Source organism: Xenopus laevis, chromosome 2S, assembly GCF_017654675.1.
Source record: "Xenopus laevis strain J_2021 chromosome 2S, Xenopus_laevis_v10.1, whole genome shotgun sequence".
NCBI classification, from domain to species: domain Eukaryota; kingdom Metazoa; phylum Chordata; class Amphibia; order Anura; family Pipidae; genus Xenopus; species Xenopus laevis.
Window position 1 is genome coordinate 168,215,329 of NC_054374.1, and position 21,201 is coordinate 168,236,529.

The 21,201-nt window shown below is 48.8% G+C and overlaps 2 protein-coding genes across 9 annotated transcripts; one reads left to right on the forward strand and one right to left on the reverse strand.

Annotated features, from left to right (window-relative positions):
* Positions 1-3,090: 3,090 nt before the first annotated feature.
* On the reverse strand, positions 3,091-7,080 carry lamtor1.S (late endosomal/lysosomal adaptor, MAPK and MTOR activator 1 S homeolog). Its single transcript, NM_001086729.1, is given in 5 exon segments — positions 3,091-3,890; positions 4,542-4,668; positions 5,077-5,154; positions 5,310-5,458; positions 6,971-7,080. Coding segments are annotated over 5 exon segments (489 nt in total). The 5' UTR covers positions 7,013-7,080; the 3' UTR covers positions 3,091-3,797.
* sfrpx.S (secreted frizzled-related protein S homeolog) lies at positions 6,988-20,837 on the forward strand. Of its 8 annotated transcripts, none has more exons than XM_041582932.1 (5): positions 6,988-7,125; positions 8,414-8,609; positions 17,187-17,702; positions 18,535-18,612; positions 19,535-20,837. In XM_041582932.1, the coding sequence occupies exons 2-5, from the start codon at positions 8,504-8,506 to the stop codon at positions 19,837-19,839; spliced, it is 1,005 nt and encodes a 334-aa protein (XP_041438866.1). In that variant the 5' UTR covers positions 6,988-7,125; positions 8,414-8,503; the 3' UTR covers positions 19,840-20,837.
* Positions 20,838-21,201: the final 364 nt, after the last annotated feature.

Consider the following 21,201-nt stretch of genomic DNA (forward strand, 5'->3'; position numbering starts at 1 on the left):
AATACATGAGTGATACTCAGAGTTCCCTGTATAACTCAGCCTGCAGCCTTGTGCCTTTATATGGTCACAGAACAACCCCCAGTGACTTCTAATATCCTTATCATTTACAGTAGGGGGTACATTATCCCTTATAATACATGAGTGATACTCAGAGTTCCCTGTATAACTCAGCCTGCAGCCTTGTGCCTTTATATGGTCACAGAACAACCCCTCAGTGACTTCTAATATCCTTATCATTTACAGTAGGGGGTACATTATCCCTTATAATACATGAGTGATACTCAGAGTTCCCTGTATAACTCAGCCTGTAGCCTTGTGTCTTTATATGGTCACAGAACAACCCCTCAGTGACTTCTAATATCCTTATCATTTACAGTAGGGGGTACATTATCCCTTATAATACATGAGTGATACTCAGAGTTCCCTGTATAACTCAGCCTGCAGCCTTGTGCCTTTATATGGTCACAGAACAACTCCTCAGTGACTTCTAATATCCTTATTATTTACAGTAGGGGGTACATTATCCCTTATAATACATGAGTGATACTCAGAGTTCCCTGTATAACTCAGCCTGCAGCCTTATGCCTTTATATGGTCACAGAACAACCCCTCAGTGACTTCTAATATCCTTATCATTTACAGTAGGGGGTACATTGTTCTACAGCCACAGATCAGTACCATTATTATGTAACAGTTGAACATTGGTTCTTTTTGGTTTTGAGTTTCCTTGTGTTTGTCCTTTGCTTTCATAAAATAATTTCTATATTTATACACTACATTGTATCATGAGTCGTGTTCATACAGTGCATTATAAGATTTTCACAAGCAGCTTTCCTGCACCCACTGGAGGTTCTCTTCTTGCTTAATGGGTGGTACTGTGCCTCCTACTTCCTCATTGAGACTCTCATTTTTATCTATAAAGGTGAGTTCCTATTGGTTGGGCAGATGCCGCAGGGAAGCAGTAAATGTGGGTGACGACATTAGGGTGACTATGCCAATAACAGAGTTATGTAAAAGCACAAATAGTTCTGTCTTTAGTAGCCCTGATGGGAGGGGAAGAAGTCTGTGACGCCAGCAGTGGGTGAGGCTAGAAGAAGGTTGGGAAGTCAGTGACTTGAGTAGTGGGTGGGACTAGAATGAGCAGTGGGTGGGGGCCCGTGGGGCTATAAAAAGGCGGGGAAGTCAGTGACTTGAGCAGTGGGTGGGGCTAGAAAAAGGCAGGGAAGTCAGTGACTTGAGCAGTGGGTGGGGCTAGAAAAAGGCAGGGAAGTCAGTGACTTGAGTAGTGGGTGGGACTAGAATGACAAGCAGTGGGTGGTGCTAGAACACTGATGATAGTTTACAGAGGGGACTGGAGCCTGTGACTTAAGAGGAGGTGGGATTAGGAAACTGATGGCACTTTACAGGGGGAGGGAGTGTGTACCAGACAGAGGATCATGGGAAGAATATGACCCTTTTGCACCCCACCATGTTGTTGGTTCCTATAGGTCTGATCCTGCCATACCCCACGTCTCATCTGATCCTTGAGTTGTTCCTCCTTTTCCTCTATGTGGGCACTGAGGTCTCTTGGCTGTTTCTGGGTGAATATGAAGGAAACTGAGGGACTTGTGTTCCTCCTCTACATGCCCATGTACTGGCACTGCCCATCCTCCCTGCACCCATCCAGTGCCATTCTCTGTTGCCAGGGTGTCGGGGGAACCTGTGTGAGAGGAAACTGCCCTTGGTGGTGAGTCTGGGCCTGACTGTACCCACCGGACTGCTAGCACTCTATTTCCTGTTGACTTATGCCCTGAGGCTGGAGACTGTGCTGAACTGCATCCTGCTGCTCTTCTATGGGCTGGAGTCAATACTGTACAGCCCTCATCACTCTCTGCAGGTAAGTGACTGAATCACACCCATCCTCATTAGTACTGCCCTGTACTGACTAACCTCAAGGGCATTTCTTCTCTAGCCCCTCCCCATGGAGCTCATTGATAGACAAGCTGCAGGTATTTATGTGACACTCCATTGGCTAGCTGCCCCTGTACTTGGCTTCCCATTGGGTTATGTGACCCACACAACTCTACCCCCATTGGTCAGCTGCCCGTATACCTGGGCTCAGGGTATGTGAATGGCGCCCCTAAACCTTTCATTGGAGCTTTGGACTGTGTATGAGCTGCTCCTGGCACTTATCTGCCCCATGTTGTTCCCACAGGGAACCAACGTACTGACCAATCCTGTGTGTTTCCCCGATGCCCCCGCACTCTCACATCTGTTTGCTGTGCAAATTGCCCCTAATCAGAGTGCGGTGATGCCCCGTTACTCTTCTACTCCGGAACCTCAGAGGGGCGGAGCTTCTCATTTTAATCTTTGTCACTGGGACCTGAAATAATAAAATGTATCTTTTTGTAAAAAAAAAAAAATAATTTTATTCCCTAATATTCTGATCTTGAATTCTCAGCGATCCTATAGGTGTGAAGTGCTCAGAGTTTCCTTTATTTACCATTAAAGGAGAAGGAAAGCTATGGAGGCTGTACCATTGCAGCTAATCTATTGGCAATAAACTATCTAGAATGCTATATTTATTCTGTAGAATGCTTTACCATACCTGAGTAAAAAGCTCTAGAAACTCTCTGTTTGTTTAGGATAGCAGCTGCCATATTAGCTTGGTGTGACCACTTCCTGCCTAAGTCTCTCCCTGCTCTGGGCTCAGATTACAGTAGAGAAAGGAGGGGAGGGGGAGAGGAGCAAACTGAGCATGCTCAAGCCCTAGCCCTGGAGGTTTAAGCAGAAAACAGGAAGTCTGATACAGAAGCCCATGAGTACACAATAGAAGGAAAGAAATGTGCTGTTTCTTTTGACAGAGGACTCAACATTACTTTGAGGGGTTACTGGTGTATTTATATAGACCTTTCTCATAAAGCTGACTTACTTTTAGCCTTTCCTTCTCCTTTAAGATTCCCTTTACTGCAAATCCCTATAATTCCCTTGATGTTGTGCAACTCCCAGCAGCCTTACTCACTGATACTGCAGCTCACATGGACCTGGAACCAGGGGCCCCACTCACTGCAATAATTAATTCTTAAAGACAAAGTAAAGCGCGGGGAACAGTTTGAGACAAGTAAGAATTTTAATGTTACAGAGATTTCCCACAATTTATATAAAAAAGAAACCGAATAGAGTTTGTTTAAAGTAAATCTTTTTCCTTGTAGGATGAGTCAGGGCACCCCCATTTCTCTGCGCAGATGCCCCCGCACGACCCATTAGCATTACCCCTTGTGTGATCATGTGTGCGGCACCCCAGGGTAACCCTTAGTAATGGCACCACCTAGGGGCAATAACATCCTCTGCTGTATGAGGAGCCAACAATTGGGCACTGCCACATTCACTCCCTCCTCTAAGTACTGGCAGGGCATTTGGGACCATGAAGGGTTAAGGAAACAGAACGTTATTGTTACTATAGGGGAGCCTCGTGTTGTACAGAAGCACAGACCCCCAAATGTGCCAAGTCTGCCCCTCAATCCTTCAGTGACAAAGAGAGAGTTAAATGTAAGTGACAAATCTAGATTTGCATTGGTGGGAATAATATGGACTCACCTGCAGGGGGCGTATTAGTCACAGCTGTAAGGTCTGGGCAAATAGTGCTGCAAATAGTGCTGCTAATGGCCAGTGCAGACATCCAGGACTGTACCAAGGTGGCGGGGGGAGGAGGGTGAGTGAGTCCAGAGCTAAGACAATATATAAAGAAATCTCTAAAGATAAATAAAGATGGAGGCGACGCTGCGTGAGTCCAAGAGAAGCACAAGTGCATCCGGGGGTTACGGGATCCCAAACTGTACAACTAAATCCTCTTTTGCATCCACTCGTATCTGTGAGAGCGCACTGAAGGCGTAAGCAGCGATCTTAGACACCTGCGGGGACAAACGGACAGGCTGGAATATTGGGGGGACACTGGCACCCTCATGTCTATCAGCACTAGTGCAGCCCCCCTATAAACCCAGTGCACTCAGCGCTGCTACTGACAAGCAAATAGATCCTCCCCCGGGGGCACATGTAGGCATTACCTACTGTATATAGTGAATAAAGTCCCCCCTCTTGTAAAATATAAGGATATTATAAGTCACTGAGGAGTTTCATGACCATATAAAAGTACGAGGCCGAGTTATACAGGGCATGGAACTCTGAGGTAACTTCTAATATCCTCATTTTACAATAGGGGGGACTTTATTCACTATATACAGTAGGTAATGCCTACATGTGCCCCCGGGGGAGGATCTTCTGTCACATGACTCACTGAAATTTGTGTATTATAATAAATAAAGTTCCCCCAGTTGTAAAATATGAGGATATTAGAAGTTACCTCAGAGTTCCATGACCTGTATAAAAACACTCGGCCTTCGGCCTCGTACTTTTATATGGTCATGAAACTCCTCGGTGACTTATAATATCCATATATTTTACAAGAGGGGGTAATTTATTCACTATATATATTTATTGAATTGTACTGCCTGGAGGAAGATTGTCTTTGTCCGAGTATCTGCTCCACACGTTCCTGTCATTACCTGCTGTATGTCTGTAAAGGGAACAGGGTCACTGGCGAGTATTTGGTGCGGCTGAGAGGTCAGTGAGGGGAGGGGGGGCACGTTCTTCCAGTCCATCAAATTGCTGCTGAGTTTTGCCAGCCTCGTGCTGTGTGGAGACAGGGAAGGGTTAATAAAGAGAGGGAATCACCATAAGCCCCAGAGCAAGGCACCCCCACCCTTGTTCATTGTGTGTGTGTAGGTGTGTGAGTGTGTTTATATGGGTGTGAGTTAGTGCAATAAACAAGATGTGGGACCCCCAGCTGTACCACTGGCCCCACAAATGATGTGAAGTGAAGAACAGTTTAAACTGAATGAAAGTCTGAGGTGTAACTGTAACACACACACACAGCTCTCAGGACTCTGCACATGCTGATTAGTAACAGGGTGAGGGCAGGGTGGGAATTATCCTGATTGTACATCTCATACAGGGGCAGCAGACTATTAGTCACTGAGTGTCAGGGCTATATATATATATATATATCTTATCTCTATCCAGCTCTATATCTGCACTCACCTGTACTGCCGGGCTCTGTCCATACATTCGTGCTGCTCCATCCCCTGTGACTCCACCGCTGACACATCAATAATGTTCCTGTAGGGGAAACACTGGCTTTTAGTTACACAATGGGTTAATATAGGGACATACCTGTGCCCCCCCTTGTTCTGACACAAAACCTACAGACATTGCTGCACCTCTGGGCCCCCCCATTGCAAGTGAAGCAGCCGTGCCGGGGGCTCAATACTCACTGCGCGGTCTTGGCCAATATGCGGGAGAGCATGGCCTGTTCATCAGTGCGAGCCGAGGGGTTATTTGTGGGGTTCTGTTCTGATCCATTCTGTTTATTGTTGGGAAGAGATTGGTTTTGGGGCAGCAGATGTTCCCTCTCTCCCTGATCCTGGTGGGTAGAAAAGACATGATCAGTATCAATATACGTCTATATCACAGCCCGACCCCTACATCCCCAGCAACTCCCTGCAGCCTACGCTAGCACTGGTGGGGAGTGAGTACAAAACACTGAGCAGCCAAGCAGGAGTCACTGGAATCCTCACGGCTCATTCCCATTGGCTGCTAATAGTGATGTGAGCAGCCAATCAGTTGCTTTGAGACAGAGGCTAAACTGATGAGTTCATACAGAGACAGTGGGGTATATCTATAGGGGCAATTACATCCACTGACCACAATTTACCTCCCTAACTGTTAACTAAAGGCAAGAGACATAGGGAACCTTTTAGCCACTCCCCCAATCTAAAGTAAAAGCTCAACAACTGCCCCTACATTGTGCCCCCAAGAGAGCACAGCTCCTGCCCCCACTCACACCAGTCTGGGGGTATAATGGCCAACACTACATCCCAAGAACAACAGAGAAGTATTCGCACACCCTGGCCTTCCCGAAAAATGGAGATCCCTGGTGCGCGGCAAAATGGAGGAAACGGCAACCTCAAATTCAAATGGCGACAAGAAATTCACCGGCACACAGGTAATGCAAGCAGGTTATACCTTGCTAGAAGTTTATTGCAGCATGCAACGTTTCGGGGTTACCGAAACGTTATGCTTGACAAAGGGGGTAACCCCGAAACGTTGCATGCTGCAATAAACTTCTAGCAAGGTATAACCTGCTTGCATTACCTGTGTGCCGGTGAATTTCTTGTCAACACTACATCCCATTAATACGACTGCTGCCTCTGTGATCTGGGAGCTGTAGTTGAACAGCAGGAACATGAGGGATCAGACCATGTGACAGTGTCACTATAAAGAGGATGTTCAGTTGCTCTTATTATGTGGCAATTGACGTGTTGTTGGGTTAGTTATATAATTTATATATAACCGTCTTTATGCTGAGAGTCTGAAAGTGGTTCTACTGCCCCTTCCTCTTTCTTGGTTGTTCTACCTGATCTTTCAGATTTTCACACAGTCCAGCCTTCTACTTACAGACTGTAAACTGCCATCTCTCTCCTAGTCCCACCCACTGCCCCTCCCCCTGTAAATTCCATCTCTCTTCTAGTCCCACCCACTGCCCCTCCCCCTGTAAATTCCATCTCTCTCCTAGTCCCACCCACTGCCCCTCCCCCTGTAAATTCCATCTCTCTTCTAGTCCCACCCACTGCCCCTCCCCCTGTAAATTCCATCTCTCTCCTAGTCCCACCCACTACCTGAGTCACAGACTCCCCGCCCCTCCCCCTGTAAGTTCCATGTCTGTCCCACCCACTAGCTGAGTCACAGACTCCCTCCCCTGTAAGTTCCATGTGTGTCGCACCCGGTGCCGCTCAGCAGGTGACTTTCTCTCTTTGCGCCTTTAAAGAGCAGGTGTCACGTGACGTGAGCAGTACAAGGAGGTGCCTCGTATTAACCCCACAGTGACAGTTTCACAACAACCAGCCCCTCCCTATTCGCTGCCCCGGTGTCTCACCCCTTTGCCGGTGTCGGTCTCTCCGCTGTAACAACAGCCCATGTCCGACAGAACAGGACCAGCCGAGCCAACTAATCACATGACCGGAGGAACCCGCAGTCCTCAGCGAGACTTCCGCTTCCGGTTGATGCCTGGGAACAAGCTGCGCACAGGAAGTAGGAAACTGGGGGTGTGGCGTAACCGGGGCAACGTCACTTGTTGTGTCTCTTCTCTTTAGCTTCTCTCATTTGTCTTCTTCCGGGAACTGACCCTGCTCCGGCCTCTCACTAATATCCCACAGCTCTCCCTGCCCCAGACTGACACTTCAGCTGAAATGTACAAAAGCAGCTCAGAACTAGGCCAATATGTGAGAGATAAGTCTCAATAGAAATGAATATGTGTGAGAATAGGTCTTTTTAATATGTCACAGATATTCCCTTGGGGTAAAATGTGACAGAGAGACCAGGGGAGATATAGGGGGGGGGGCAGGAGATATAGGGGGGCCCTGGAGGTCTAATAGAAATACAAGTTCAGTAAATATTGGTAAAACGGCTCAAACTCTTGGCATTTTGGTGACCAGCTGATTTTTGGCCCAAATTTGTGTGAAATTGAGGAAAGTGAGTGTAAAATGTGAGAATGTGAGGGGAGACTGGGGACAGAGGCCTAAATATGACAAGTACCATTGCATTGTGGGTATTATAACCCGGTCACTGTATCAGCAGCCAGTGAATATGATACTCGATATCAATGTTAATAACAATAGGGAAAACACAGCAGATACTTTATTTCCAGGAAAGCTGCTAATCCTAATTGTAGTCTTACATTCAACTTGCCAGGGGGCAAATTGTTACACAAAAACCACATTACCCAACATGCACTGGGAGACACAGGCACATCAGGGCAACAAAAAACAAACCAGCCATAAGCCCAAAATGCAGCCCAAATCTCTACCTTGTCTAGTTTGTACTTTCAAAACCCGCCTGGGCATTAAATTAGTAGCCCAATTTCTCTGGAAAACAGCCAACCTGGCAACCCTGGCCACTTTCTACTTCCGCTGCCCCCAGTCTGGCACATTTACTGGCAGTGCCATATGTGAGTCATTGAGAGATCCCTGACACCCCCTACTCACACCCGAGCCCATGTACATCCCCTGCCCAGCAGCCAATTAGAGCTGATATACACAGCTTGTGCATGGCTGCTTAGTAATCACTGCAGTCTGCAGCATATCTTTTCTAAACATTGCTACTGAGTCGCTTTTTGCTGCAGGGGGTGCAGTTCAGGGGCCCAGGCTAGTGGTGCAGGTTGGGTTGCCACTTGGCCAGTATTTTAAAGGCATGACCAGTAAAAATGATGGTTGATGCCTATTAATAGGAAAAAGTCTATATAGATGGCAACCCTAGAGGTGCAGGTTAGGGGCCCAGGTTTGCACTGTGGGGCTAATACATTGCTCTTTATGGCTAACAGGGCAGGGCTCAGCTCTTTGATCCTCCTGTAATAAAGGAATTGCCTTCAGCTTTGAAGAAGAGGAGAGACAGAGCCATAAAGAAGCTGTAAATGGGCAGAGACCCTGCGAGCTCAGCCGCTCACTCATCAATATTATTATTATTATTGCCCCCAGCGGGGCCACCAAAGATCTTCAAAATCCTTCCCGTGACTGAAGGTAAGTTCTTACACCCCCACGGGAATCTACACAACAATCTCATACTTGTCACTGAACTACAACTCCCATAGTGTCCACTTATCTATTTATTCTGGTCTGTGTGAGGCGACAATAGAAACCAGGGGGGATTTGGGGATGTTTAATGCTGAAGCTAAGGGCCATGGGAGTTGCAGATCCCTGCCATAAATATTACAAATATCTCATGATTATGAAAAAAACCTCATATTGTGTTTGTATTTTGAGACATGGTGCATGGCTTGCACAGAGCCAGTACAGGCTGCAGCAGGCATCCCAATGAACTCTGATGTAGGCAGGTGAGATGGGGATTTCACTGCATCTGCTTTTAAAGGGCCAGTGCAACAAGGCCTAGGCATTTATTAAGGGAGGAAAGTTGCCATGCAGTAAGAGCAGTATGGGAGGTGCAGGTAGTGGGTGATCCTGGCAGGGGGTGCACCTTGCTACTCATGGGGCCAATAAAAACATCCCAATAAGTTTCACTTGTGGGCCCCGGATTTACTACCAGTATTTGTATGGGACACCCACTGATTACTTGTCCTTTCTTTTATCTGCACTTCTGTCAATGTACTAAGCACCTTGTTCCCTGCACCTTGTTCCCTGTTCCACTGTCTGCACCTTGTTCCCTGTTCCACTCCCTGCACCTTGTTCCCTGTTCCACTGTCTGCACTGTGCACCCTGCAGCCTTCAGACTCCCTGCAAGCACCTTGTTCCCTGTTCCACTCCTGCACCTGTTCCCTGTTCCACTCGCCTGCACCTTGTTTCCTTCCCTGCACCTTGTTCCCTGGCACCTTGTTCCCTGTGTGTGCACCTTGTTCCCTGTTCCACTCCCTTCACCTTGTTCCCCTGGGCAACTGTTCCACTCCCTGCACCTTGTTCCCTGTTCCACTCCCACTGTCCAATGCAACCTTGTTCCCTGTTCCACTCCCTGCACCTTGTTCCTCTTTCACTCCCTGCGCACCTTGTTCCCTGTTCCAGCTCCTGCACCTTGTTCCCTGTTCCACTCCCTGCACCTTGTTCCCTGTGGCACCTTGTTCCCTGACTCGCCTGCACCTTGTTTCCCTGTTCCAACTCCCTGCACCTTGTTCCCTGTTCCACTCCCTGCAACCTTGACTGCACCTTGTTCCCTGTTCCACTCCCTGCACACCTGCACTTGTTCCCTGACTCCCATGCACCTTGTTCCCTGTTCCTCCCTGCACCTTGTTTTCCACTCCCTGCACCTTGTTCCGTGTTCTACCTCTGTTCAACCTTTCCCTGTTCCACTCCCTGCAACCTTGTTCCCTGTTCCACTCCCTGCACCTTGTTCCCTGTTTTTGCACTCCACCCTGCACCTTGTTCCCTGTTTCCCACTCCCCTGCACCTTGTTCCCTGTTCCACTCCCTGCACTTGTTTCCCTGTTCCACTCCCTGCACCTTGTTCCCCTGTTCCACTCCTGCACCTTGTTCCCTGTTCCACTCCTGCACCTTGTTCCCTGTTCCACTCCCTGCACCTGTTCCCTGTTCCACTCCCTGCACCTGTTTGTTCCACTCCCTGCACCTTGTTCCCTGTTCCACTCCCTGCACCTTGTTCCCTGTCTGCATCCTTGTCCCTTCACCTCCCTGTTCCACTCCCTGCACCTTGTTCCCTGTTCCACTCCCTGCTACCTTGTTCCCTGTTCCACTCCCTGCCCTTGTTCCCTGTTCACTCCCTGCACCTTGTTCCTGTTCCACTCCTGCACCTTGTCCCTGCACCTTGTTCCCTTTCCTGCACCTTGTTCCCTGTTCCACTCCCTGCACCTTGTTCCCTGTTCCACTCCCTGCCCTTGTTCCCGTTCCACTCCCTTGCCACCTGTTCCCTGTTCCCTCCCTGCACCTTGTTCCCTTGTTTCCACTCCCTGCACCTTGTTCCCTGTTCCACTCCCCTGCACCTTGTTCCCTGTTCCACTCCCTGCACCTTGTCTTCCCTGTTCCACCTTGGTTCCCTGTTCCACTCCTGCACCTTGTTCCTGTCCTGCATCCCCTGTTGCCACCTTGTTCCCTGTTTCCACTCCCTGCACCTTGTTCCCTTTCCACTCCCTGCAACCTTGTTCCCTGTTCCACTCCTGCACCTTGTTCCCTGTTCCACTCCCTGCACCTTGTTTCCCTGTTCCACTCCCTGCACCTTGTTTCCCTGTTCAGCACTCTGCACCTTGTTCCCTGTTCCCTCCCTGCACCTTGTTCCCTGTTCCACTCCCTGCAACCTTGTTCCCGTTCCACTCCCTGCTTGTTCCCTGTTTCCACTCCCTGCACCTTGTTCCCTGGTTCCACTCCCTGCACCTTGTTCCCTGTTCCACTCCCTGCACCTTGTTCCCTTTCCACTCCCTGCACCTTGTTCCCTGTTTCCACTCCCTGCAACTTGTTCCCTGTTCCACTCCCTGCACCTTGTTTCCCTGTTCCACTCCCTGCACCTTGTTCCCTGTTCCACTCCTGCACTTGTTTGCCTGTTCCACTCCTGCACCCTGTTCCCTGTTCCACTCTCCCTGCACCTTGTTTCCCTGTTCCCACTCCCTGCACCTTGTTCCCTGTTCCACTCCCTGCACCTTGTTCCCTGTTCCACTCCCCACCTTGTTCCCTGTTCCACTCCCTGCACCTTGTTCCCTGTTTCCACTCCCTGCACCTTGTTCCCTGTTCCACCTGCCCTGCACCTTGTTCCCTGTTCCACTCCCTGCACCTTGTTCCCTGTTCCACTCCCTGCACCTTGTTCCCTGTTCCACTCCCTGCACCTTGTTCCTGTTCCACTCTGCACCTTGTTCCCTGTCCACTCCCTGCACCTTGTTCCCTGTTTCCACTCCCTGCACCTTGTTCCCTGTTTCCACACCCTGCACCTTGTTCCCTGTTCCACTCCTGCACCTTGTTCCTGTTTCCACTCCCTGCACCTTGTTCCCTGTTCCACTCCCTGCACCTTGTTCCCTGTTCCACTCCCTGCACCTTGTTCCTGTTCCACTCCTGCACCTTGTTCCCTGTTCCACTCCCTGCACCTTGTTCCCTGTTCCACTCCCTGCACCTTGTTCCCTGTTCCACTCCCTGCACCTTGTTCCCTGTTCCACTCCCTGCACCTTGTTCTGTTCCACTCCCTGCACCTTGTTCCCGTTCCACTCCCTGCACCTTGTTCCTGTTCCACTCCCTGCACCTTTGTTCCCTGTTCCACTCCCTGCACCTTGTTCCCTGTTCCACTCCCTGCACCTTGTTCCCTGTCTGTTCCCTGTTTCCCTTCCACTTGTTCCCTGTTCCACTCCCTGCACCTTTGTTTCCCTGTTCCCACTCCCTGCACTTGTTCTGTTCCACTCCCTGCACCTTGTTCCCTGTTCCACTCCCTGCACCTTGTTCCCTGTTCCACTCCCTGCACCTTGTTCCCTGTTCCACTCCCTGCACCTTGTTCCCTGTTCCACTCCCTGCACCTTGTTCCCGTTTCCACTCCCTGCACCTTGTTCCCTGTTCACACTTCGCCTGCACCTTGTTCCCTGTTCCACTCCCTGCACCTTGTTTCCCTGTTCCACTCCCTGCACCTTGTTCCCTGTTCCACTCCCTGCACCTTGTTCCCTGTTCCACTCCCTGCACCTTGTTCCCTGTTCCACTCCCTGCACCTTGTTCCCTGTTCCACTCCCTGCACCTTGTTCCACTGTCTGCACCTTATTCCCTGTTCCAGTCCTTCACCTTGTTCCCTGTTCCACTCCCTGCACCTTGTTCCCTGTTCCACTCCCTGCACCTTGTTCCCTGTTCCACTCCCTGCACCTTGTTCCCTGTTCCACTCCCTGCACCTTGTTCCCTGTTCCACTCCCTGCACCCTTGTTCCCTGTTCCACTCCCTGCAACCTTGTTCCCTGTTCACTCCCTGCACCTTGTTCCCGTTCCACTCCCTGCACCTTGTTCCCTGTTCCACTCCCTGCACCTTGTTCCTGTTTCCACTCCCTGCACCTTGTTCCTGTTCCACTCCCTGCACCTTGTTCCCGTTCCACTTCCCTGCACCTTGTTCCCTGTTCCACTCCCTGCACCTTGTTCCCTGTTCCACTCCCTGCACCTTGTTCCCTGTTCCACTCCCTGCACCTTGTTCCCTGTTCCACTCCCTGCACCTTGTTCCCTGTTCCACTCCCTGCAACTTGTTCCCTGTTCCACTCCCTGCAACTTGTTCCCTGTTCCACTCCCTGCACCTTGTTCCCTGTTCCACTCCCTGCACCTTGTTCCCTGTTCCACTCCCTGCACCTTGTTCCCTGTTCCACTCCCTGCACCTTGTTCCCGTTCCACTCCCTGCACCTTGTTCCCTGTTCCACTCCCTGCACCTTGTTCCCTGTTCCACTCCCTGCACCTTGTTCCCTGTTCCACTCCCTGCACCTTGTTCCCTGTTCCACTCCCTGCACCTTGTTCCCTGTTTCACTCCCTGCACCTTGTTCCCTGTTCCACTCCCTGCACCTTGTTCCCTGTTCCACTCCCTGCACCTTGTTCCCTGTTCCACTCCCTGCACCTTGTTCCCTGTTCCACTCCCTGCACCTTGTTCCCTGTTCCACTCCCTGCACCTTGTTCCCTGTTCCACTCCCTGCACCTTGTTCCCTGTTCCACTCCCTGCACCTTGTTCCACTCCCTGCCTATTCCCTAAATCACATTATGCTGTAGATGGAGAGTATGGAGGAGATTGGATGTGTGTGACTCAGACCATGTATATATGTTACATATATGTATTAACCATGATTTCCTATGAAAGAGAGATCAATACGAGGCTGTGTAATCTGTGGCCCTCCAGCTGTGTTTGGCCAACTCCCAGCATCCTAAGGTATCAGGGAATCCGGAGGTGTGAGGGCTGCACATCAGGGAGAGTCAGCTAATACAAACAGTATGGCAGCTCCCGCTAGTATATGTGAGCACTGTATACAGATTGTGATTAATATAGAATGTACTAAGTCCCAGCAGTCTGTAGATTAGGGGTGCAGCTTCATGGGCTCTATTATTGCTAGGGGCCACATTGTGTGTAATTGTGTGTGTGTAATGGTGTGTGTGAGTGTAATTGTGTGTGTGTGTAATTGTGTGTGTGTAATGGTGTGTGTGAGTGTAATTGTGTGTGTGTGTAATTGTGTGTGTGTAATGGTGTGTGTGAGTGTAATTGTGTGTGTGTGTAATTGTGTGAGTAGAAGTCATGTGAGTGCGACTGTATCAGGGTCTCTCCCTCGGCTCATTCTGTTGTTTCACTCAAATTCCTTTGCCTGGAAATGTTTATGATCCTGATGCTGCCGGGGAATTCCTGTGCCTGTAACTCCCAGCCTGTAACTCCCAGCATGCAATGGGACACTAATTGCTCTACCCCCCCCTCTCCCACCCCCCCCCCCCCCAGCAGCTTCAAGACTGAACAAATCTCACACCCCCGGGCCTCCCCTCTCCAGTTCACACATGTCCAGGCCGAGCCCAAACTGCACCGCCGAGTGGTTGGAGTTGAAGTTAAACTTGAGCATTTGCTGTGTCTCTGCCTGTACGGGCATCTCTGTGCCACTCTTAATGGGCAGCTCTTCATTTAAAGGCTACTGAGGGGCACAATGGCCGGCACTTGCTGATGGGAAATATCTCCATTACTGACCCGTTACCTTCTATGGACTTCTGACTCTCTATTGTACAACAGCCTGGCACAACCAGGAGCACCCCGAGGCACTAATACAGGTAACGTGTGTCCTATGGCAGTTGTGTGGCTTTTATGTGGCAGTTGTGTGGCTTTTATGTGGCATGTGGGAGCTGCTCAGTTGTGCCATGTGCAGGGCCCCAGTATGAGTTGTACAGAGGGAAGTAATAGACTGGGGCAGTTATATAAGAGTTGCCATAAAGCTGTGTAAATACAAGGGGGCAGCAGACAAAGGGCACTAGCAGTGTTGGCTCTCAGAGAGGTCACATATCATTGCCCAAATGGCACTTCTCTGCGATGATTCCCCTCACTATAAATGCACATACCACCCAGACACATCTGTAGGGCAGAGGTTCCCAGACTATGGGGCCTCACTATTAGGATAGTGTAGTACAACCTGCCCATGAGAAACTGCCACTACCAAACATGAAGCACCCTGGGCATATTGCCTGCACCAACTGCCTCTTCTGCAACTGCATCTACTGCAACTATCCTCCTGCTACTGCAACTATCCTCCTGAAACTATCCTCCTGCAACTACATCTATCCTACTGCAACTGCATCTACTTCAACTATCCTCCTGCTACTGCAACTATCCTCCTGCAACTACTACTATCCTACTGCAACTGCATCTACTGCAACTATCCTCCTGCAACTACAACTATCCTCCTGCAACTGCATCTACTGCAACTATCCTCCTGCTACTGCAACTATCCTCCTGCAACTATCCTCCTGCAACTACATCTATCCTACTGCAACTGCATCTACTTCAACTATCCTCCTGCTACTGCAACTATCCTCCTGCAACTACAACTATCCTACTGCAACTGCATCTACTGCAACTATCCTCCTGCAACTACAACTATCCTCCTGCAACTGCATCTACTGCAACTATCCTCCTGCTACTGCAACTATCCTCCTGCAACTGCATCTACTGCAACTATCCTCCTGCAACTACAACTATCCTCCTGCAACTGCATCTACTGCAACTATCCTCCTGCTACTGCAACTATCCTCCTGCAACTACATCTATCCTACTGCAACTGCATCTACTTCAACTATCCTCCTGCTACTGCAACTATCCTCCTGCAACTACAACTATCCTACTGCAACTGCATCTACTGCAACTATCCTCCTGCAACTACAACTATCCTCCTGCAACTGCATCTACTGCAACTATCCTCCTGCTACTGCAACTATCCTCCTGCAACTGCATCTACTGCAACTATCCTCCTGCTACTGCAACTATCCTCCTGCAACTGCATCTACTGCAACTATCCTCCTGCAACTACAACTATCCTCCTGCAACTGCATCTACTGCAACTATCCTCCTGCTACTGCAACTATCCTCCTGCAACTACATCTATCCTACTGCAACTGCATCTACTTCAACTATCCTCCTGCTACTGCAACTATCCTCCTGCAACTACAACTATCCTACTGCAACTGCATCTACTGCAACTATCCTCCTGCAACTACAACTATCCTCCTGCAACTGCATCTACTGCAACTATCCTCCTGCTACTGCAACTATCCTCCTGCAACTGCATCTACTGCAACTATCCTCCTGCAACTACAACTATCCTCCTGCAACTGCATCTACTGCAACTATCCTCCTGCTACTGCAACTATCCTCCTGCAACTACATCTATCCTACTGCAACTGCATCTACTTCAACTATCCTCCTGCTACTGCAACTATCCTCCTGCAACTACAACTATCCTACTGCAACTGCATCTACTGCAACTATCCTCCTGCAACTGCATCTACTGCAACTATCCTCCTGCTACTGCAACTATCCTCCTGCAACTGCATCTACTCAACTATCCTCCTGCTACTGCAACTGCATCTACTGCAACTATCCTCCTGCTACTGCAACTATCCTCCTGCAACTGCATCTACTCAACTATCCTCCTGCTACTGCAACTATCCTCCTGCACCAAGAACGGAGTCCTGCTGTTACCCCACCATTGCACCAACTGCAGAGTTCAGCCCAACAACTGAATGTGACTTTTTTTTTTTGTTTGTTTAAAATTGATGCAACATTTCCATTTTGTGTTGGTTTTTAATATTCACTGCAATCTGCCTGATAAGGAGTTTTGGTCACTATTAAATAATAGAAATTGGGGATATGGGGGGGGAATTGTCAGTATCAGGGTGATGGTGCCGGAGAAATAGGAGCACAGGGCACCAGCAATGGGCACGGAGATAACAAATGTTCTGATGAATTAAAGGGGTGGTTCACCTGTAAGTTAAAAGTATGTTATACAGTGGAATGTTTCAATTGGTCTTCATTAGTTATAGTTTTTTAATTATTATCCTTCTTCTTCTGACTCTTTCCATCTTTTAAATTGGTGTCACTGACCCCATCTAACAACAAATGCTCTGTAACGCTACAAATGTATTATTATTGTTACTTTTTATTCCTCATCTTTCTATTCAGGCCTCTCTATTCATATTCCAGTCTCTTATTCACAATGCATGGTTGCTAGGGGGATTTGGATCCTAGCAACCAGATGGCTGAAAATTACAAACTGGAGAGCTGCTGAATAAAAAGCTTAATGTTGTGGGCCAGGGCTGCAGCCTCTCTGCTTCTATACGTCTGTATTGTTTCACCCCCATGCAGTGTGTTGCTTCCAGCCACATGGGGGCTCTCAGCTTTATTTAAGGGGATCCTTCTGGCTCTGGCTGGATTTGGAACGGACATGAAATCTTTCAGAACCATTTCATTTGTTAAGGTGCACAAATGAAGAGAAGTGTGACGTAGTGATGGGGGATCCCCAGGAAGGGGCATATTGTGTGACTCTGGGTGTGGTGCTTATAGTTTGGGGTGCAAGGCAGAATCTGCTAATAGTGGGGGGCTTATTGGAGGGGAGGGGTACACCGAAGATTTCACTTTCTTTCTATAAATACTAATCACTGTTCCATCTGTTCTTGTGTTGCTGCAGCAGAAAGTCCAGTGACCCCTCTTATTTCAGCCATGAGGTTCCTCCTATGCGTCTCTGTGTTCCTGGGAGTCGTGGGCCCCACACAGGCCTTACCCTTTATCCTCACCCATCTCAGTACCCGCAAGAGCAGCTGCAAATCCATCCCCGGCACTATGACCCTGTGCCACGGCGTGGGCTACACTGAGATGCGCCTGCCCAACCTGCTGGGACACGACACTATGAAGGAGGCTCTGCAGCAGGCGGGTTCCTGGGTGCCACTCCTTTCTAAACAGTGCCACGCAGACACCAAGAAGTTCCTCTGTTCTCTATTTGCCCCCGTGTGTTTGAGTGAACTAGATCAGGCCGTGTACCCCTGCAGGTCCCTCTGTGAGGCAGTGCGGGACGGCTGCACCCCCGTCATGTCTGCATTTGGCTTCCCCTGGCCTGATATGTTCAACTGCACCCAGTTTCCCCTGGGGAATGAGCTGTGTGTGCCCCCTGCTGGCAGTGAGGATAAACAGCAAGAGCTTAAAGAAGGTGGGTGCCCATCATTCATTTTCTACATATAATACATGTCATTGACTTCCTGAGCTTCTGCTATTATATAATGCAATAATCTGTGACTTCTGATATCCTTATCATTTACAGTAGGGGGTACATTATCCCTTATAATACATGAGTGATACTCAGAGTTCCCTGTATAACTCAGCCTGCAGCCTTGTGCCTTTATATGGTCACAGAACAACCCCTCAGTGACTTCTAATATCCTTATCATTTACAGTAGGGGGTACATTATCCCTTATAATACATGAGTGATACTCAGTGTTCCCTGTATAACTCAGCCTGCAGCCTTGTGCCTTTATATGGTCACAGAACAACCCCTCAGTGACTTCTAATATCCTTATCATTTACAGTAGGGGGTACATTATCCCTTATAATACATGAGTGATACTCAGAGTTCCCTGTATAACTCAGCCTGCAGCCTTGTGCCTTTATATGGTCACAGAATAACCCCTCAGTGACTTCTAATATCCTTATCATTTACAGTAGGGGGTACATTATCCCTTATAATACATGAGTGATACTCAGAGTTCCCTGACCTGTACATCACATCATTTAGGCTCACTGAGATTCCTATGGCTGTTCCTGCCCTCCATCTCTCGTTGGGGTGTTGAGTTGATAGATATTTATTGCTGATAGATATTAATTGCTGATAAATATTAATTGCTGATAGATATTAATTGCTGATAGATATTGAGCTGTGAAAGCCGGAGGGTCAGTGGTGCTCCATTACTTGGGTTACTATTGAGCTGTTGGATCTCTGGATTATTGTGCCTGGGGGTCACTGTATTTTCTTTCTTTCACCCAGAGGTGCCCTGCTCCGCCTGCCGTAACCGGGGTGACCCCGACAAGGATTTCCTACAGAATTACTGCTCTTCTGATTTTGGTAAGTGCTGCCACATGGGGATAGGGGGGTGTGAGGTCCAGGGCGAGACTGAAGGGATGAGCTTTAAGCCCCACTCTTGGGGTGCCCCGGGTATAGGTGAATACACTGTGAGGAAATGGCAGATAATGTTCCCCATGCTGTGAGGTCTGGAGCAGGTGATACTTTCTGTACATTGAGTCTGGGGCAAAAATTATATTCATGAATCTGCCCTTGGGATGTTGTTCCAGATGTTGTTAAACTACAACTCCCAGAATCCACTGTTGTGCCGGGCTGTTAAACTGGACTGGTGAGACTGGTAACAGCTGTGGGCAGCAGGGTGTTTGGAGCTGCAGGATAATAAGGATCAGATGGTGCTGATCCAGACTTTCTCATTGGGTGCAGTGATCCAGAATGAATGATTTCCCTGTCTAGACCCATGTGATCCCTGTGTGTAACCCAGCAGTGGGTTGGTGGTCTCCTTCTCTATGTAGAGTAGGGCAAGGGCAGAGACTGGCACAACTACTATTATTATGGGCCTTGCAGTAAAGCTCTTTATTCATGGGGCAGTTTCTGACCAGTGATTCAGTTCAGGGGCATTTGTGCAAATTGTCTATGGACATGAATTGATAAATATCTCTGATCTAATGGACAACTTCCCCAACTGGCCAATCAGTAAGATCTCTGTCTAGTTCCACCCATCTCCTGGCAAGCTGATGGAGCCAATCAGAGGTTGGTAATCATAAAACTCACACAAAGACTAAGTTCAGTAGGGAGTCCGGTGGTGGCCAGGTCAATGAGTGTGACTAGTTGGTACCAGCTCGGTGGGACTGAGGGGAGTCTTTATCTAATGCATATTGGGTAGAGGAGGGCACAAGGCAATTGGAGGAATATTCTGTATACCCCACTGTGGCCACTGTTCATATCCCCCCCTTGTGTCTTGTAGCTCTGAAGATGAACATCCGCTCAGTGTCCACCCTGGAAGGAGACATCATGGTGGTTCCAGAAGTGAAGAGCAGGACGGTGTATAAGAGCAAGGGCTGGAGTGATGATGAGCTGAAGAAGACGCTTCTCTGGCTGCCAGATGGAGACAACTGCCTCTGCCAGGACATTCATGAGCCGGGCACCACCGTGCTGCTTCTGGGCCACCGGGCAGACGACAGACTGGTCATCTCATGGGTCAGAAAGTGGCAGAAGAGTGAAAAGGAAACCAAGAGATTTTCCAGAACTGTGCGCAAGATGCATTGCTAGATGGGCAACGGGATGCGAGGTGGGTCCGGATGTGTTTCATTTATTTGGGTCCCTCCGGTTCCACCTGCTCTGATTGGATGGGACTGAGACTGTTCTCCTAAAATAATGGCGTCTCTCACATATAATGAGTGGGATGGATTTGCTCAGAGACCTCACCAGCTGCAGGTCTTGTTATGTCGGGTTTGTGGGTCAGAACATCCCAGTAACTGAGACTGTCCTTGCCCACTATCTCCTGATGTGTTGGAGACCCCCCCCCCGTGTGTGACATTGGCACTTGTACTGGGCATGGAGGTTGCCTGGTACCAGTGAGACCAACTGTTGGGTTTGGATCAGGTCTATGAGCAGAACTTGTGAAATAATGTGTCATCTCTGCCCAACAGCCCACCCCGAATCACTTCTTTTATTTCATTTTATCTCTGTTTCTCTGGGGGGGAAAGACTGACCCAATTGCAATGGTGACTGAACTCAGGGGGTCAGTAGTACCGACCCCACAAACCCCCCCACTGTGCTGATCCAGTCTGTTTCCTTATAGAAGAGGGACATTTGGGATTTGTAGTCACAGAATGGCCTCTTTATTTCGGCTGCCCCCCCTCCCGGCCCCCCATAAGCCTAGAACTTGTGGGTGCAGAGACCCTGTATATAATGAGCCCTCCCTGTATAAATAACCCCTTTGTCCTCTGCTCATTCATGAGTCGTGCCCCGGGGCTCAGCAGATCATTCTTTTCCCCCATTCCCATATTTGCTGCTTAATAAGAAACAGATGTTGAAACAAGTTCATACAGAGCCCAGAGCGGGGCCCCTGGGAGACTGGGGGGGTTTCATTACACACGGACTTACTGCTCAGCTATAGATCCAATTTGTCCTTTGTCTGGTACCAGGCGGGGAGGGGGGGTTGTTCAGCAAAATACTTTTATATTATCCCTGTACTTTTTATAAAGTATGTGCTTCAGTTTTATTGTTACATTAGATCTTCAGTCTCCATAAAGTGACATCTTGTAGATCAGCCGTGATTGTGGTTCCTCTGCTGCTGCTGAGCTTTCTCTTTCCTCTTCAGCCAATCAGTCTCTTTCCTCTTCAGCCAATCAGGCGCATGTAAGGGCTGCAGTGGTGTAAATAGTACAATTCCCATAATTCCCTTGCGGGTGGGCATTATTATGACAAGCTGCAGTATGGACGGTGCAACTGTCATGGGAAAACATGTTTTTTTTCAAAACACATCAGTTAATAGTGCTGCTCCAGCAGAATTCTGCACTGAAATCCATTTCTCAAAAGAGCAAACAGATTTTTTGATATTTAATTTTGAAATCTGACATGGGGCTAGACATATTGTCAATTTCCCAGCTGCCCCTGGTCATGTGACTT